General features: G+C 43.3%; 1 protein-coding gene and 1 long non-coding RNA gene across 11 annotated transcripts in view; one reads left to right on the top strand and one right to left on the bottom strand.

The window, feature by feature from the left end:
* Window positions 1-18,865, bottom strand: part of JADE3 (jade family PHD finger 3) — a 64,896-nt gene that overhangs the window by 35,020 nt on the left and 11,011 nt on the right. For 5 of the 10 annotated variants that reach the window (XM_048934440.1, XM_048934437.1, XM_048934438.1 and 2 more), the window contains exon 2: window positions 11,579-11,631. The exons of 1 other annotated variant lie outside the window; for it this stretch is intronic. Coding sequence is in view for 4 of the 9 variants with exons in the window: in XM_048934436.1 (XP_048790393.1) it covers window positions 4,715-4,772 (58 nt within the window). In the remaining 5 variants the exon portion in view is untranslated. Of the gene's footprint in view, window positions 1-4,714; window positions 4,908-11,578; window positions 11,632-18,865 lie in introns of all 10 variants that reach the window. 4 more of the 10 variants (XM_048934436.1, XM_048934435.1, XM_048934433.1 and 1 more) reach the window with 2 other exon arrangements.
* LOC125688422 (uncharacterized) overlaps window positions 7,807-18,865 on the top strand; it is a 140,619-nt gene continuing 129,560 nt past the window's right edge. The window contains exon 1 of the long non-coding RNA XR_007374715.1: window positions 7,807-8,847. This is a non-coding gene — a long non-coding RNA (uncharacterized LOC125688422). The remainder of the gene's footprint in view (window positions 8,848-18,865) is intronic.

The raw sequence follows: 18,865 nt of genomic DNA on the forward strand, positions 1-18,865 counted from the left end.
CAGTCAGTGATCATGCATTACTCAAAAAAAAAAATCAGTCAAGCAGTACATGTAAGCAGTAGACAGTTCACAACATTTCAGAGCCCCAAAATACCTCCAGAAACATTTTTCCCTGTTCAGTTTGCATCAAAGTAAAAAGCTAAATTTGTAAACACAAACCATTAAGAGTCTATCCTCTTGTCTTAGCATATTTTTCAGTAGTTTTGGGCCTCTCACTACAAGAAAAGCATTGAGGCCCTGGAGCATATTCAGAGAAGGGCCGTGAAGCTGTGAGGAGCACCAGTCTTATGGGGAACGGCTGAGAGAACTGAGATCGTTCAGTCTGGAGGAGGCTCAGGGGAGACCTTATGGCTCTCTGCAACTGCCTGAAGGGAGGCTGTGGTGAGGTGGGGTCGGCCTCTTCACCTGTGTTAACTAGCGACAGGATGAGAGGGAATGGCCTCCAGATGCACCAGGGGAGATTCAGCTTGGATGTTAGAAAAAAATTCTTCTCTGAGAGAGTGGTCAGGTGCTGGAATGGGCTGCCTAGGGAGGTGGTGGAGTCCCTGGAGGTGTTCAAGAAATGTTTAGATGTTCTACTGAGGGACACGATTCAGTGGATTCACCTACTGGTGATAGGTGGACAGTTGGACCAGATGACCTTGGAGGTCTTTTCCAACCTTGGTGATACTATGATTCGATGATACTATGATTCTATCAGGCCACAGTAAAAGAGGCAGCAGAAAGGATGAGGTACCTGAGCCTGAACTCAGCACAGCATATTATGCAAGAGACACCAGAGATAAGTGCACAAAATGAACCCTTAAATCCAGGTAGAATTTCTGAACAAAACAGAATCCCTGGGGTATAACAGTCCTTTCTTCCCGACTTCAGTTTGCTGAAGAGAATGGTTAAACATGTTCGTGAGAGACTCAATACCCAGGAAGAACTTTACAGAAGGAAGAGGAAGCAAAAAACTGCAACACAACGCAAAAAACAGATTGATTAACTTTCAAGAGGGGCAAAAAATAGCCTGCTTTCCCTATCTTATTAAAAAGAAAAACAGCATCTACATATACAAATGGAATGACAAGCTATATGCAAATCCCAGATAAAAATTATGTACGTGCATTGTACAATATGCCTTGTCTCCAAAAGAAATAAAAGAGGGGAAAAAGGGAAAAAGAAAAAGGGAAAAAAAGGCAGAGGCAGTAGGTAGAAATTTCCAAGTCTTCAAGATGTGGCTTATGTAACTGTTAAATTTAGATTAGGAAGCAGATTATCTTGAAAGGTCTTCAGGAAATGTACTACAGTAAAACCATTTAAATAGGTCAAATTTCATAGTCAACTGTCAGGGAAATTACAAAATATGAACAGAGTTAATACAGCCTTTCAAATAACTAGAGGTAGAGGGATCACTTGTGTTTGAGTTTTTTATTATTATTTTTTAATATCCTATCCAACCTCACAAAGAGGCTACATAAATGGGAAAAAACACCCGCTCGGAGCCTGTGCTAGCAATATTTGCTGAAATGAAAAGGTTTGAAAGGTTAAACAATTCACAGGAAAGAAAGCTCAGGAAAGAAGTAACATTGTTTCTCTATTTCACTCCAACCTGAAAATTAAATAAATGAGTAATATGCTCCTACCAGATGCATGAACCCCACAGCAGAGCGACCACATACAGCCCATCCTCCCTTCACCTTCAAAGGAATTTATTATTATTATTATTATTGAATCTATAAAGACTGTAGTGAGCCTACCACATACTAAAACTCTTCTTGCTGCTACTTCACATTAGTGTGAAGCACTTACTGTCCATCATTTTGCTTGGTGGTTACAGAAGGAGGGTAGGCAATGCCACCTGATGCTTACAACAGGTAGTGTGGGTGAAGCACAACTCCCCCAGGCACAACTGCCTCCCCTACCTGGAAAACCAACATACAGCTCTTCACTGCTGTGTGTGAAGGCAGAAGAACATGTTTCCATCAGGCAGCTTCACCCATATCACCCTTATGCTTCTCTCTTTAAGGAAAGCTGCATGCTTTGCCTGAGCGCAACCCAGCCACGTGGGCCAGGCAGGTACTGATGTATTTCTGCCCATTAAATACATATACACCAATTCTGAAGGCAACATGAGTCTGAACAGAGAATACCATTGGATGGACATAAACTAAGCCAATAAACAAACATGCTGCTCAGGCACATGGCTGCTCAGGGCCCCAGGCAGGATCCTTATCCTCCCTGCAGTGCTGCTCTCAGCTGTGTTTGAGGCTGAAAAATTAGGGCACAGCCCCACTAGCTGCAGAGAGAGGAGAACAGAGGAGCCTACCAGGCCTGCTCCTCACCCACATCCAACAGCCAAGCAGCAGCTCCAGCACACCCAAGGCAGGAGATGTGTGCAAAGGAGACGGTGGGGGAGGGCAGTAGCCAAGGGTTGCACTAATTGATTCCCAAAGGACAGCCGGCAGCAGGGAGTGTGTCCAAACACAGACCCCAGCTATACATGTGCAGGCCCACAGCAGTGGGTTTTGCAGAGAAGCAGCCATCCCTGTGCTAGGAACACGTTCACACCAAAGAGGTTCATGCAGCAGAGGTGTAGCTGCTGATGAGGTTTGCAATCTGCTTTACCAAGTTCCTCAAGATAACCGGCGCTTGACATCAATGCTAAAGCATCTAACTACCAAGGGGTAAGAGAAAAGATAAAATAAAACGGACCAAAAATATCACAAACCCATGTGAACTCACTCAACAAAGGCACTGCCAAGGACAGCATAAGCTTTGGAGAAGACAGCTGTGGCTGTGCTGCTACCTTTGAAGGAGCAGCCCTTGTACCAGGGCTGGCATCTGGAGCCAGGCAGGCACTGAGGGATCCACACAGGGTCAGCAGTCACAATGAGGGAGCGTGCCTCACCAACACCACCAAGCAGAAAAAAACTAGGAGTATTTCTTGTGGCTTTCTATTTTAAGCACTGCTATGATTCATGTCACCCCAGTTCCTAGTGTTGTGCAGTCTTTACAGTCCCTACCCTTACAACAGGCTCATGTTCAGCTGAAGTCCCCAGTGTCTCAGCACTGCAGTGCAGAGCCACCCCACAGCAAGTGGGAGCCTCCACAAAGGGGGACAGTAAGAAGACAGGATCACAGGTGGGAAACACAGGCAGTAAACTAGGTACTGCCTAGATTCCTAATCAGAGAGGCCTGATGGAGGCTGCAGCTCCTCACAGGGAGCGGAGGGGCAGCGCTGAGCTCTGCTCTGTGTGACAGCGACAGGGCCCGAGGGAACGGCATGGAGCTGTGCCAGGAGAGGGCAGCTGGGGGTCAGGGAAAGGGGCTGCACCACAGCGCGGTGGGCGGGGAACGGTGGGCATGGCCTGACGTGCTACACTTTAGGGAGTGTTTGGACGCTGCTCTCAGACATAGGGCCTGAATTCTGAGCGGTGCCACGTGGAGCCAGCAATTGGACTCAGTTATCACTGTGGGTCCCTTCCAACTCAGGCTATTCTGTGATTCTGTGACATTATCAAAGACGGAGGAGTGTAGAAATATGTACTGTTTGGGATTAAAAGTCAACATTTATTATACTACTAACAGCACAGTCAATAGTTCCCATATTCTGCAAGATACTTAAATTAATCACACTTTCTTCATACTTGCTAATAAAAAATTAAAGTAGGTTTTACTGTTCTTTTTTCCCCCTCTAAATATCAAGTGATAAAAGCGCTGACAACAGTAACCTGCATTAAATATTTTATTTGTTTTGACTCATTCATTTCTTGCTATAATGCTTTAAAAAAAGCTAACTGCTTTGCTGCAAAGTTTGCATCACTCGCAAAACCTAACGGTTTGCAAAGAGGCAGAAAAACATCATCAAGTTGTGTCTTTATATTCTATTCAAAGAATGAGAGAAAGAGAAAGCAAGAACACATATTTTCCTATTAGGAAACATTAATTTGTCCATTTCTTTCCTCATCTGACATGAAATGGTTTTCATTAACAACTTTAAAACAAACAATCTGGACGATTAAGTTTTCCTAGTAAAAAAAACAGCAGCAAGGGGATCGCTGGATACAAACAATTAAAGGGAACATGTATCACAGCCAGAACTCAAAATATTTGGAACATCCTAAATCTTTAGTTGAATACTGAAATCTACTATATTTTCCATTATTTACTGTTAGGACATTTTCATGCAGTGATTAGTTATCCTTGTCAAAACATGAAAACATAAGCAAAAACCTACTAAAAGGAGTGAAAGCGTTGTTTTTGTTTTAAGAATGTTTTAAAAGGCTACAAAACTTGTCTTAATAACTGCTAAACTCAGATTACTTGTAATGCCCTGACAGCTAATTTAATGTTATGTGCTAAAATCTGTAAGATAAAAAGACCTAAGATGTTTTAGCCAGTTTTTAAGCAGATTTATAAAAACATAAATAGCATTCTAGGCTTCTGTAAATCACCCAACTCAGGTGGACAACGACATCCTGAAAAAGTTACTGTGACCAACGGGCCCACTGGGCTGACACTGCCACAAAAGGGATGAGTGCAGCTGCTCAAGGTTTCTACAATGCCACAACTTGATGGAGAAAGCAGTAAGGACTTGGGTCAAACATACGGTTCAGTTTCTCATCCAGTGGCCAAGCTGAGGCTACGGCACATTTTCATGACAGCAGCATTTGAATAGGAGGCAATGTCCATTCTATGCCAGGAGGATTAAAGAAATGTTGCAGCTGACCTGCCAAAGCTGCAGGGTTGTGAGATGCTGAATCTGACTTGAAAGGAAGTCCCACCATCCGTTCTCCACTCTTGTACTGGGATGAACAGAAAAGACTACAAGCCACAGAAGTAGGGAGGTGTTTCACCACATCTTTATTCACAGTTAAGAGCTCTCAACATGCTGCAGCTGCTGACAAGACCAGGAATTTCTGCTGAGAAATGGGGAGAAAAAAAATAAATGAGAGGCTGCAGCTAAAAACGCAGCTGTAAAATTGAATGAACAAAACTAGAACTGAGATCTGCCAAGCAGATTCACCCCCTACAGCACAGGTGCTCTTAAGACACAACAATCCATCACAAAATCTACAGCTGATGTTTTAAAAGCACAACTCCAGCTTGGTGGGGAGGGTTTTGTTCTGTTTTTCAATAGACCTGTACTGGAGTCTCCTTCTTGGCAAACCCTTACTTGATGCAGCTGGAGAGATGAGGAAAGGATGCAGTTTAAGAAGGCACCAGAGCTCTGCAACAGAAAGATGGCACAACTGAACCTGCACCCAGGCCTTAGCAGAATGAAATCACGGAGGTTGGAAAAATCTTCAGGATCACTGAAGTCAACTACCAACCTGACCTACTAAGACCCACCACTAAACCATATCCACATCCACAGATCTCTTAAATACCTCCATACATGGGGACTCTGTCGCCTACCCGGGCAGCTGGTTCCAATGCCTAATCACCATTTCTATGAAGAAATTCTTCATGATATCCAATCTAAACTTGCCCTGGTGCAAATTGAGACTGTTTCTTCATGTCCCATCAACTGTCACCTGAGAAACGAGACCAATGCCATCTCAGAGTAGCCTCCTTTCAGGTAGTTGTAGATAGCAGAGGTTTCCCCTCAGCCTCCTTTTCTCCAGACTCTCAACCCCAATTTCCTCAGTTGTTCCTCTCTACTCCAGTTCCCTCAACTGTTCCACGTAGGTCTTGTTTTCTAGTCCCTTCTCCAGCTTCTCTGAATGCATTCCAGCAACTCAATGTCCTTCTTGTAGTGAAGGGCCCAGAACTGAACACACCACTCAAAGTGAAGTCTCACCAGTGCCGTACAGAGGACAATTGTTTCCTTTGTCCCTCTGGCCACACCACATGTTGCTCTGACACAAGCCCAGATGCCATTGGCCTTCTCGGCCACCTAGGCACACTGTTGGCCAGAGTTCAGCCAGCTGTCAACAAGTACTGCCAGGTCCTTTTTTGTCAGGCAGCTTTCAAGGCACTCTTCCCCCAATCCATATTGCTGCACGTTACCAAGTCTTGCTGAATGCCATGTGATCGGACTTGGCCAGTCTAGGCTATTCAGATCCCTCTGCCTTCCTACTTCCAAGGGGATCAATACTCCCACCTAACTTGCTGTCATCTGCAAACTCAGTGAGGGTGCACTGTTTTCTCATCCAAGTTGCAAACAAAAACATCAAACAAAACTGGCCTCAATGCTTGAGCCCCGGGGAATGTCACTGGTGACCAGCTGTTCAACTGTATTGAACTCCATTCACCGTGGCTCTCTGAGCCCAGCAATCCAGACAGCTTTTCACCCAGCAAACCTACACCTGCTGAAGGTCTAGAATTGCCAGTTTCTCTAGAACACTGCATAACATTTTGTCAAAACATTTACTTCATTTTTAGTAAAATTCAAGTAAACAATCCACAGCCTTTCTTTCATCTTTTAAGTGGGTCATCTTGTCATAGAAGGAAATCAGGTTAGTCAGGCAGGATCTGCCCTTCAAAATCCAGACTGACTGCTTCTGATTACTTGATCATCTCTAAGGGCCATGCAATGGCATTTAAGATGATCTGCTCCATGACCTTCCTGGTACTGAGGTCAGACTGACAGGTCCCTAATTCCCTGAATGCTCCTTCCTACCCTTCTAGTAGATAGGAGTCACATTTGCTAACCTTCTGTCAACCGGGACCTCCTTAGTTAGCCAGGACTGCCAGTAAGCTATTAAAAAGTAGCTTGCGAGTATTGCCTCCAGCTTCTTCAATGTCATTGGCTAAATCAAGTCTTGCACCATAGACTTACAGACATTTAAAAGATGTAGAAGGTCACTCAGAGTTTCCCATTGGATTACAGGGGCTTCATCTCATCCCCCATCACCATCTTCCAACTCAGGAGGCTGGGTACTCAGGGAACAACTGACATTGCTAATGACCAGCCAGTGCTAAAGACCAAGGCAAAAAAGGCATTAACTGCCACAGCCTTATCTTCATTTACATCAATATGTTTTCCCTCACTGATTTTCCTCACACTGCAGTTGTGCTGCAGGAGCAGCATAGGTCCAGGCTGGTCCTTTGGCTGTACTCTGCAAGGAAGGCAGAAGGCAGTTGCCTGCTCAATCACCAAGTCAGTACGTACACAGCCATGCCACAGCACCTGAAGGACACCAGTAAAAGGTCTTTGGTAGATGAAAAATAAGCACATTAATTGTACAACTCTAAAAATGAGGTCCTTGTACATTCTCAGTTCAGCTGTAGCATCAAATGCTTTATGAGTACACCCCCACAGAACTGCACAGCAATACATCCTTCCAGCAAGGTTTCATAGCAGTGAAGAACACCAATACAAACCTGTCTGGTTTCATCCACTGTGCCCAGTGGGCTATACAGAAAAATCTTTATTGATGAGCAATACTAACAAATCACTCATTTTTGCTAAGAACAGGGAGTATTTTCTCCCTCTCTCTAGTACCGCTGAAGAAAATGCATCTGCAGAACTTGAAGCTCCAGATCCAGCTGTACAGGGAGCATGCCATGGCTTGAGGGTAAGAGATGAAACAGAGTGAGACTAACTAGGTGAGAAAAGAGGATGTGGAATAGGAAAAATCCGCCACAAGTGATAAAGAAAAGCAGACTACTCACTGCTTCTCATGGCCCAGAAGACCAGTGACACACAAAGGTATGGGGCAAAATTTAAGTCATTAAAAGAAAACAAAACAAAACAAAAAAAAAACAAAACAAAACAACAACAAAAAAAAAAAACAACAAAAAAAAAACCAAACAAACAGACAAACAATCCAAAATGTCTTTACACAAAATTAAAATTACTTAGAGAATCTCAGTCCTATGAAATGTTGTAGGAGTTGAAAAGTAAATAGAACAGAATTTGGCAAACAGAGAATGAGGGCAATTAAACACAATTAAAAAAAATGTATGACACGATTTGCCATTCACACAACCCCAAAGTCAAAAATCTACAAGAAACAGAGTGAGTGTACACTAGTGCTACAATGGTATCTTTTCTTAAGTGTCCATGGCTGACCATTATCAGATATAGTGATTGGTCTAATTAACTAATGGAGTTCATATGAAACCAGAATTACACTGAAAAGTTCACATCCATGGAATGGATCTTCTTTTTTAAACACATCAGTTCCCAACCTGATCTCTGTGAACTATGGATCAGATATGTGATTTGCATCATGGTAAATAATGAAAATAGTATTTATCAGGAAAAAAATGGAAGACTGCATGGAAGAAATAGACTTGGGGGTGTTGGTTGGTACTTGACTGAACATGAGCCAGCAGTGTGCTCAGGTGGCCAAGAAAGCCAATGGCATCCTGGCTTGTATCAGAAATAGTGCTGCCAGCAGGAGCAGGGAGGCGATCATCTCCCTGTACTCAGCTTTGGTGAGGCTGCACCCTGAGAGCTGTGTACTGTTTTGGGCCCCTCACTACAAGACACTGAGGTCCTGGATTGTGTCCACAGAAGGGTGAGGAGCCTGGAGCACAAGTCTCATGAATGATTGAGGGAACTGGGATTGTTCAGCGTGCAGAAGAGGAAGTTCAGGGGAAACCTTATAGCTTTCTACAACAACCTGAAAGGAGGTGGTGGTGAGCTGGGGGTCAGCTTCTTCTCCCTTGTAACCAACAATAGGACAGCAAGGAATAGCCTCAAGCTGTGCCAAGGGACATTCAGGTGAGATATTAGGAAAAATTTCTACTAGCAAAGAGTGGCCAGGTGCTGGAACAGACTGCTCAGAGAGGTGGTTGAGTCACTGTCCCTGGAGATGTTAAAGAAACATTCAGATGTTGCACTAAGGGATGTGGGTTAATGGGGAAATATTGGTGGCAGGTGGATGGTTGGACTGGATGATCTTGGAGGTCTTTTCCTACCTTGGTGATTCTGTGGATGGAAGAAGAAGCAAACAGCATCCTGAAACAACTCAAAACATATGTGTGCATATGCACATACATATATGCATGTGTAGATGTACAAATTACATACACTATTCCAAAAGCACGTAAGGGAAAGCTGTCTCTGCCTTATGTTACTGCCATTGGAGGTGCAGGTTCTTCCTTTTGTAATCACAATAAAGAACATAAAATTCATGAGTAAAACCTCCATGACTTCTGCGTAGCTATTGAAGAACTGTTTCAGGAAAACAGTTGCTTTGGAATCTGTTACTCTGGCATTTCTTGTCATTTTTAGTATCCACCACAACGTAGCAGGGAGGAACCTATTTATATCTATTCCTAACTCCTACAGCCATGTCAGCATCTCATAGAAATATCTACCAAACACACACTGTTGCAAAAAAAAAAAAAAAAAAAAAAAAAAAAAAGGCTTTACTCCCTTTTCCAGGTGTTGCAGAGTTTGAATAAAGATAAGAGAAAACCAAAGAGAACGTTCTGTAAGGAGTTTAAAATGGCTCAATCAACTTTAAGCCAAAGGAGATTAACATGAAAACAAACAAATCAAAAACAGGCTGTGAAAATTTCTCAAGACCTTTTAAAGTTTCCAAGTTCAGAAGATAGAACAGGATGATAGATAGCACTTCTGCAGAGCAGGAATTACTTGAGTTATAGCATTCCCGAAGCAGATTAAGAAGGCATTCCTGTAAGTGACAAGTTAGGAAGCAGATATACAATGCAGAAAAACACATTAAAGTTTATCAAATTCTTTTTTTTTTTTTCTTTCCAGCCAAACATTTTACTCTGCTGAGATGTGATCCCTTTCCTAACAGTCCTACATCTGAAGTTTAAAAAGCCATTGCACTTCCATTTCCTTCAGTTTTTCCAAATCTGGATGACTAACACAGTGTTTTCCTGTGAATTCTTACAGGTTTATCGTCTCACATCTTTCCAAGGCACATATCTGAAGCTGTTCTGTTTCTCTCCTCACTCAGCGAGGAGAAATAAAGCCCACAGCCTGAATTTATGTTGTTGTATATTTGAATTCTGTAAGTTAACCTCTTAAAAACCTACTTAAAGTAGTTAGGAAAAAAGCAATGAAGTTCAAATGCTTGCAAAGCCCAAGGATAACAGAGATCCATCTTATCCGAGCCATTAATTTCACCAGTTTAATCCATTCAACATTGTATTTTCCAGCTGCAAGGGCTAAACACATTATGTGTTTGGATCCAAGTTGAGGGAGGGAAGATTTAGGTTGGATGTTAGGGGGAAGTTCTTTACTAGGAGAGTGGTTAGGCCCTGGAACGGGCTGCCAGGGAGGTTGTGGATGCCCCGTCCTTGGACGTGTTTAAGGCCAGGTTGGACGGGGTCCTGGGCAACCTGATCTGAATGTGTATGTTTGTTGGCCCTGCCAGGCAGGGGGGTTGGAACTACATGATCCTTGAGGTCCCTTCCAACCCGGGTGATTCTGTGTGATTCTGTGTATGTTTTAGCTCTACTCACAGTATACAATCAGGTAGGAGGAAAAGAAAAGGTTGTTTTCTTTGTGAAAGAACTGCTAGGTCCTAACTCCCTGAAAACAAAGGGAATGGTATGGGAACAGTCAAGGCCAAAACTCCATTTACAGAAAATCAGTGGGTTATGCCCAACAGCGGCTGCACTCAGACCTTCAGAGCCCACCTGGAGCCTGCAGATTTGATCTCTAAATTATGAGAATCAGACACCGAAAACTAGACAAAATTTTGTTGGTTTTTGTTGTTCTTCCATTTTTTAAAAACGTCCAAGTAGAAGCAAGCTTTGAACTGAAAGCCTTGAAACTGAGATCACTGCATCCCCTCTCTTTGCCCCTCCTTACAGCGTTTGGTAGTCAGCCAAATGGCTCAGCTTAGCTCCATTTTCCACATCAGTCCAAAAGTAGAATAAGTACTAAAACTTGCATCAAGAGAGGGGCTTATAATCACATTAGAGACATGCAACAGAGACTAGCTACCTCGGTTCAGTGGACAGCTTGAACAAGGCTCCATAATGAGGTACAGGTGTTGGCACTAATTAGGAATACTCAGCCCGCTGCTAACATCAGCCCTCAAAGCAGTGACTGCTCTTTAATCCTTTCAACCACATAAAAGAAAAGCACAGAGGGGCAGACAAAAAAAAAAATCTCTGTAAATGCCCATGCAGAGGATAGAACATTCTTCCTTACTGAAGTGTGAGGGGAGGAAAAATAGAAGTATCACAAAACTCTAGGAAGCTTACTATGGAGTACCCAAACATGTAAAAAAGAACCTAAATCTCTGCACGGCTGGACTTTTTTTGATTTTAGGAAGAGTACCACAGCATCAGCATGTATTCATCACAACTATCAAAATCTACATGCAGAAAAAAAGCAGCACAATCAGCACATGTAAATAGCATAACGATATGAAACTATTCCCTCTGTGCCTACCAACAAGGGTACATCACTACAGATTTTAACTGAAATTATTACGAGGACTTGTGCACGCTGGAATCTCATCATTAACAGCTTCTTTTGCGACTTCGTCTCCCTTGAAAGCCGTTATACTCCTTTGGAATCCACAAGGTTTTCATTTAAAATGTGGTATCTGAATGCTGAAGGTATACAGGTTCAATTTAGGCACTGTAAACACCAACATGTGCATTATTTTCTTTTCTTAAAAGAAATATGAATTCCTCCTTCACTTACATGCCAGGTCACGAGGTAGATGTTTTCGCTTCATCTGATGACATCACAAGCTCCTAAAAAAATGAAAGGAGTGCTATTTAGGGAGGATTGACACCAGGCATTTCATGTTTGAGCTACAATTTCACTTTTGGCAAGTAAGTGAAGGGTATGTCAGATTTTTATTGCAATTTCCCAAAGAAAATTACACTTCTAGAACCTAGATTCCCTAATTCTCACTCAGTCTATGGAAAAATAAAATGCACCAACTATACATACAACACACACTACAATATAAAAACACAAACTACTACAACAATAAGTGAATTCATAAGAATAACCTTAAAGTCAACTTTGCCATTTGTATGAATAAGAACCACCTTTATCGATATCAACAAAACGAAACTTGACCTAGAATATTCTGTTTCAGGAATATGAAATAAAGCGTTTAGGTAACTGCCAGCTCATTCAGCTGGTCTAAAATGTAGAATTCCTCTGATATTCAGATGCTTGCTTTATTCTACAGGGTCTTGGATGAAGGGAGCATGTTTATAAATTCACATAAAGGCAAATTAATAAACAGCTCTAGAGAGAAAGGGTCGAGTAGCTCTGGCCTGAATTCCTCCCCACATTCCTCAGGCTCCTCTGTGATGATCCTGGACAGCTCAGCTTCTCTGGCAGGGGCTCTGCTTACTTGCTCTTTTTAATTGACTAACTCGCTTCAAGCAATAAGAACCATGGGAAGAGGAGGCATTTCTCTGCCCGCAATCCCCTCTTGAGGGGTTACGCACATGTACATTTGAGTCCTATTGTAAGGGACACGACAAAAGCATTACAATTGTTACACCCAGTAGATTTGTGACAATGCTCCTGGGGGTGTCAGCCGCTAAGAGCTGGGAAATGCAGTATTAGAGAGCAGAAATGAAGTATAAGACCGAGATCTGATATCTAGGCACACACACTGCCAGAAGAAAAAGAACAAGGGTGGGTGGAATGGCACTCTCTCCCTGAAATAAACCAGCTCCCAGCCCATGTGTCAGCACCACGCTGCCACTCTGCCACCCTCCCGCAGCAGAGGGCCGAGTCCCACAGCCCAGCAGCCAGAGGAGCAGCAGGCAGCCGTTACTGAGAGCAGGCATTGCTCAACTGCGCCTGTGCCATCAAAGGAGAGCAGCTCCTTATAAGCTGGAGAAGGGGTGGAAAGAAAATTTTAAAAGAAAGGCCCACACAATATATTATAGCTCCCCTATTGTGACCCAACAGTATTTTAAAGTTTTAACTACCGTTTTCTTTGATTCAAGGTTTTGGGGCTTTGTGTTTGCATGTTGCTGGGTTACTTTTAAACCATCTCAGTGCCCCTTCCCCATCTCCTTGCCAGTCCCTGGCTACGTACCCACGACCAGCAGATGAAGCAGCAGCCAAGGTGAGGTGCCCGGATGGTGACTGGCAGCACACAGGCTGGCCTGCGCCTCAGGCAGGATGCAGGCCATTGCTGAGGGACTGGCATGGCTGGATGCAAGCCAGGAGCCCAGCCTCTGGCCTCAGGAGGGCAATCCAGTCTGCAGCCCACAAATGGGGCTGAGCAAACGGGGAACAAGGGAGCCACCACAGAACTTGCCAGGGCTCCATAGCAAAGCCCCACGGCAGTACTGGCTCGCCCTCCAGCTGAGGGGACTGCATATACAGTGCAGGGGCTGAGGGAGAGATGAAGCTGAACAGAGCGTCCCGGTCGATTTTACAAACCTGACTAAGCAAGTTTGTTTCTCACCAACGTTTCATTTCTGAATTTCCTTCCTTAATGTCCCCCCACTGAATGCCTTTAATGTAAATTTTCCATAGAAACAAAAGCAAAGCCCTGGTCACGGCAGCTCAAATGGAATCATTAAAACACAGTGGAGCTTACAACTTTTAAGTGTGAACAAAACCACAGCCTCTGCCTCCCAGCTGAACCACAAAACTAATATATTTTTGAATCATTCATTAAAAACACGTTTGTTTGCTCAGTTAAAGGCCAAGATGAACTCCACAATACCAAAAGGTTCAACTAAAATTCTTTCTCTTGTTCTTTAACCATTCCGCTGTACAGCTACAACCTGCAGTACCAGTTTTATTTATTTCACAGTATATACAAAGTAGCAAGGAAGATACAGCTAGCTTGTTTGCTTGCTTTGAGTTGGTTTTTTTTTCTTTTCTGTTTTATGTGTATGTCCGGGGGGGGGGGGGGGTCAGTCCTAATACACTGACTCAGAAACACAAAGCTGATTCATCTCAAACGAAGGAGTAGGGGCTCTTTGCCAGAACCCTAGCAGAGCTAGGTGCCAGCCCCCAGGGGCAAACAGAGGCCAGGGGTAACAAACAGGGAGAAGCATGCACTGTACCACTGTTTACCAGCAGAGCCTGGTAAACAAAAAGCAACACGGCAGCAATGGAAACTGCAACACAGTGAAGCAGAAAAGAAAAATTAAAAAGGCTTTTACAGAAACTAAAGACAGCATAGATACAGAAAACAAAACTTGGAAATGCAATGAAGTTTTCCGTTAATACTGCCTGTGAAAATATTGCATCACCAGGGGAAAAAGCATCAGACAGATATATTTCTTAAAATCAAACTTTTAACATTAGGAAGGTAATTGGAACGAAGACCAATGCTTCCCTAACCGTATCACACACTGATGGCCACTCTCAAAAAAGAGAATGACAGAGAAATGATCCACAGGGTGCTGGAGAAGCGCAGTGAGATAGGACCAAGAGCGTGACATTGCCCAAAATGCACATGCCAGCTGTGCTTTCATAGGGACCCTGCCACCTCTTCATGCCACCCTTAGCAGCAGAAGCTTCCTAGACAAGAGCCAGCATCCCTCCTCATGTGGCTCAAGCCCTCCACCAGTTCTCTACTAGCAGCAGACACACAGAGAGCTCTTCCTTTCCTGATGCTGTCAGCATCACGGACACTACTCTCACCATCTTGTTTTTATGCCACTACCTTCCCCAGGCCAAATACAACTGGCTCAGTCACCTCTGCTCACAGACCACGTTTCTTTCATTTCTGATCCTGCTTATTGCTCTCTACTACCCCGCCTAGGGCTGGTTCACAAGAAACAATAGGAGATTGCGATGCCTAAATCCAGGCAAAGTATTTCGGCTGTACACTTCCCTACATAGAAAATTGTTCTTTCCCATTATGCAACTTCCAGGCAGTAGCCCCACATACAAACTCAAGTGTGTTTGCTTTTTGCAATAACGTGGTCCTGCTGCCAAAAAAAGTTAGGGAAGCTTCACCAGCCATGCACTCCATCCTTCAGGCTTCCTTCAGACTGCTTCTCCAGTTTGTCAGGATAGCTGTTAGCACAAGGCATCTTCCAAGCAGAAGTGGAGCCCCACCCAGCTTTAGCTGGATATTTAATAAGCATAGTCCTTATTCCTTGGTCCACACCATTAATCAGTTATTAGTTGATACTGAACCTTGAAGAGACCAAGGTTAAACTCAACTAACTCCACATGTCTTGTTTAAAATTAATTAGTAACTATCCTCTTAGATTTCCAAGCAACTGCAGACATTCCTGTGAGCACTTCATCTAATCCACATCTCCCCAGCTGCTTCTGATAGCATGTCTTGTCTGATAACTTGTATCACCTAACATGCAATTCCCACTTCACAACTGACTTGCAGAACTGCATATTAGAAAGTTGGTCTTTGTGATGCTTCATGTCTCATATTCTATTCACAATAAATAATCCCACAGATGTAACAACTGCTTAGCTGGGAAAGGTATTAGAAAATCATTTCCAATTTTTTCACGGACTGTTTCAGATATCTAACACATGTAGTCAGCTCCCTACGGACTACCAGTAACATTACACAGATGCCTTACAAAAGGCAGATCAAGCTTTCAATGCTACCAAGGCAGCACAGGCAATAAAGCCAATAGATTTCAAGGTTACAGATAAATAATAACATCAAGCAGGAAGATAATGGCACTCTTTCCCTTATAACTACAAGGCAAGAATCATTAACAAGTATCCAGACATACAGTGGATACTGCTTTGGTGTAACTGAGGAGATGCTTCCAGGCGGCAATCATCCTAAGGGGACTCAAAGTAGACTAAGTCATCAAGCTTTGAGAAAAGCATTTTGAAATCCTTAGTAAGCATTCATAATGAACTGGACTGAATTTTTGACTGTTTTAAACTATGATCCATTGCTTTTCCTTTCCAAGCCTCAAACAGCGCTGTCTTCACTCAATATTCAGGAGCTTCTCAGTTTTTACCCCTGCTCCAAACTGGCCACGAAGACCCTGGATAAATCTACAAACTCATTGTAGAGACCTAAAATAGTCCATTTCACCTTAGGGAAGGTCAGAGATGCAAAAACCGTCTACTAAAACCTGCTACTCCCTGTCACCTTCACTTTCTCCTTCCCTCACAGAAACACTCTGTTGTACCTTCACAGCCTTGAGCCTACTGTTAATAGTAACTGGCAACTCTGTAATTCTCAGCAACCTATTAGAACTTGTTGGGAAAATCATTTCCCATAGCAGCTTACCCCATTTCAGATGAACAATACAACAAGATGTCTAGAATGACAGGTTTCATAAGACAACTAACCAGTACCATCAACTCCTTGTTTTATGAATTGCTCTGAAGTCCTTGGCCCCCGGGCACTTGGATGGTGACCCAATGGAGCAGTTACTTGGCCCATGTACAGAGCCAGCCATTCTGCAAAACGCTCACATCTCACTTATTGCATGAAATTACTTGTTTCACAGTGTAATTAGCATATACACAGACAACAAAAAAAAGGAGATTCCTGACCTGAAGCAGCTGCCCTACAGGAAAAAGCCACCAAGATCAAAACACACACAGGATTCAACAAAAACACCCACCTTAACATGCACATAAAGTCATTTAGACTCTTGATATACTGGCAGGACATTAACGCTGTTGGACCAAAGGAATGGGCCTGTGAGAGATCAGAGGTAATAGGATAAAATCCAAAGAAAAAAAAATAATTTCAGCTTAGCATTAAGGAAACTTTATGACAGTAAGAACTATTGGTCTGCATCCCCAAGGGGAAGTACAGAGGCTGCAGCTCTTGACACTGAAACAAAGACTGGATGTTGGACAAGAGTGCTGGTGCCCACTCTGCCAAAAGAACATCCCCAGTTCTGCATTTCTCAAACCGGCCTGAGGGCAAGGCAGCAACAAATGGCACCCAAGCACAAGAAGGAGAGGCTTGCTTGGCCTGTTGGCGCTAAGGATGGCACACACATGTTGCTGTGGATCCGCAGTGAGCCCTGTGCACGTCCTCCAAAGCACATAAGCACACCAGTACCTCCTGGTGAAAGCTAAGTAATCTCAAGTGGCTTATTCCAGCCCTACCTCTCCGCCCTCCATCACATAGAGGGCTCTGTGTACTCTGGGGGAAGCTGCATCACGCAGCTGCACTCAAGGACGGTCACCACACAACAGCAAAGGCACATGCTCCTCTTTTTCAAGATGAAATGCTAAGGAGATACATCACTTCAGCACAGGATGCTCTTCTCCCTCAGAAAAGCTCATTCTCCCAATGACAGGTCACACAGCAATACAGAATTATGCAGAAAGAGCACATAGGCACAAAGTCAAAGCTTGCAAATTAGAATCAAAGTATTGAGGCTGCTCACAGGAGGCTTCCTGAACCCAGGACACCTGGAAGGGGATAGAAACAGATATGACAAATCTGGTTTGGTGCTACCAAAAAGCTAAAGAATGAAGCTGTCAGCCAAGAAATAAATGTAAAAAAAAAAAAATAAAGTGAAAAACAAGCTATTTATGACGATCTGGATCCACAAAATTAACTTCAGTTCATAAGGAAAGAAAATACTACATCTTCCCATCAGCCACTTGTTGCTAAGTTGGGGTTTAGCTTTCAAATCTCCTATTCAACTCGCACATCCTGTTCCAAATACACGGGCTTTTTTGTGCATTTCCTAAAGCAGGGTGATGGCAGCACTATTTCATCTAAAGTTCTGAAGGGAAACTCAAGAAAACATTGCAGAGGCAATCATCTAGACGACCTAAAAGCATCCTTTCCCATAGCTAAGTTTCCATTATTTAATGGAAATTATTTGTGCAAAGTTAAGGACGTCTTTAGTGGAGATCTTAAAATAAAAGAAAATGAAATGGTTCACCAAGTGTGAGAACTTCTAAAACATGGCAACAGATGTCATGTTTTTGATGGCAGAGCCACGTTGTTCTCATACACTCCACAGAAAGTCTCATGACCCTACAACAAACACAAGAGCCACAAATGCTGAAAGCACTATCACTGCTGCTTCTTGGATCCCCACACACAGGCGATACAAGCGACCGACGGGTGGATCTAAACTTAGGATTGCATTAAGACCAAACTGTAGACTTCAGAGCTTTCAAGGTTGATCCCTGGCTCCAGACCAACACCCTTCACCAAACTTGTGACATCAGTTATCCGTGAAACCTCATAGGAAAGCTCCCTGTTCCTTCTCTTTTGCCACCACACCAGCACTTAGACCACCACCTCCCCCTGCAATGAAACTAAATTGAGTGCCCACACCTTGCACCAGGATGATGCAGACAAGGGCTGGAGCAAAATCATGGCACAGTTACTGGAGCACCAGACCAGAAAGCACATCAAATGAGCCTTAATCAACTTCATCCTTTGTGGCTACAAATTCCACAGCAACAACCAAAAATGCATTTCTCCCTGAAGATGATCTTAAATCGTCAGAAGGGGTTGGGGGGTTGTTTATTTTTTAATTGCTATGAAAGAGAAACCTGCGTTAACTCACACAAACCTTGTTCCAAAGCCATTCCCGCTCAGACAAAACAAATGAGAAGTTCTGAGGAAAAAGCAGAGAAAATGTGGCCCCGGTGGAGGCAGCAGGCATTAATGTCAGCGCCAAAACGAAGCCAGCAATCAGCAAGACATTTATCTGATGAATTTGTTAGCAGAACTCCTCAGAGAACACTGAATTTACTTCTGCTCAAAATCTCCAGGTATACTGGGGGGTTCAAGATCAAGTGTGATGCAAACTATTCCTTCAGATCACCTGCTGCCAAGAGAGCTGGCTGACAAAAGGGAAAACGTGGCCTTTAATAAAATTGTCTAAAACAGAAATCTTTATAATGTTGCCTTTAAAAAAAAAAAACAAAAAAAACCCAAGATTCCTGTTTTGTAAAGCTGCCACCTGTGAGAAAGGCGAGAGGCTTTGCCAGAACCAGAGCATTCAGTGCTTCTGGGCCACAGGAACTCACAAATCAAGAAGGCCCTGCACCAATGACTTGGAGGCAGAA

Source organism: Lagopus muta, chromosome 1 (genome assembly GCF_023343835.1).
Source record: "Lagopus muta isolate bLagMut1 chromosome 1, bLagMut1 primary, whole genome shotgun sequence".
In the NCBI taxonomy this organism is placed as follows: domain Eukaryota; kingdom Metazoa; phylum Chordata; class Aves; order Galliformes; family Phasianidae; genus Lagopus; species Lagopus muta.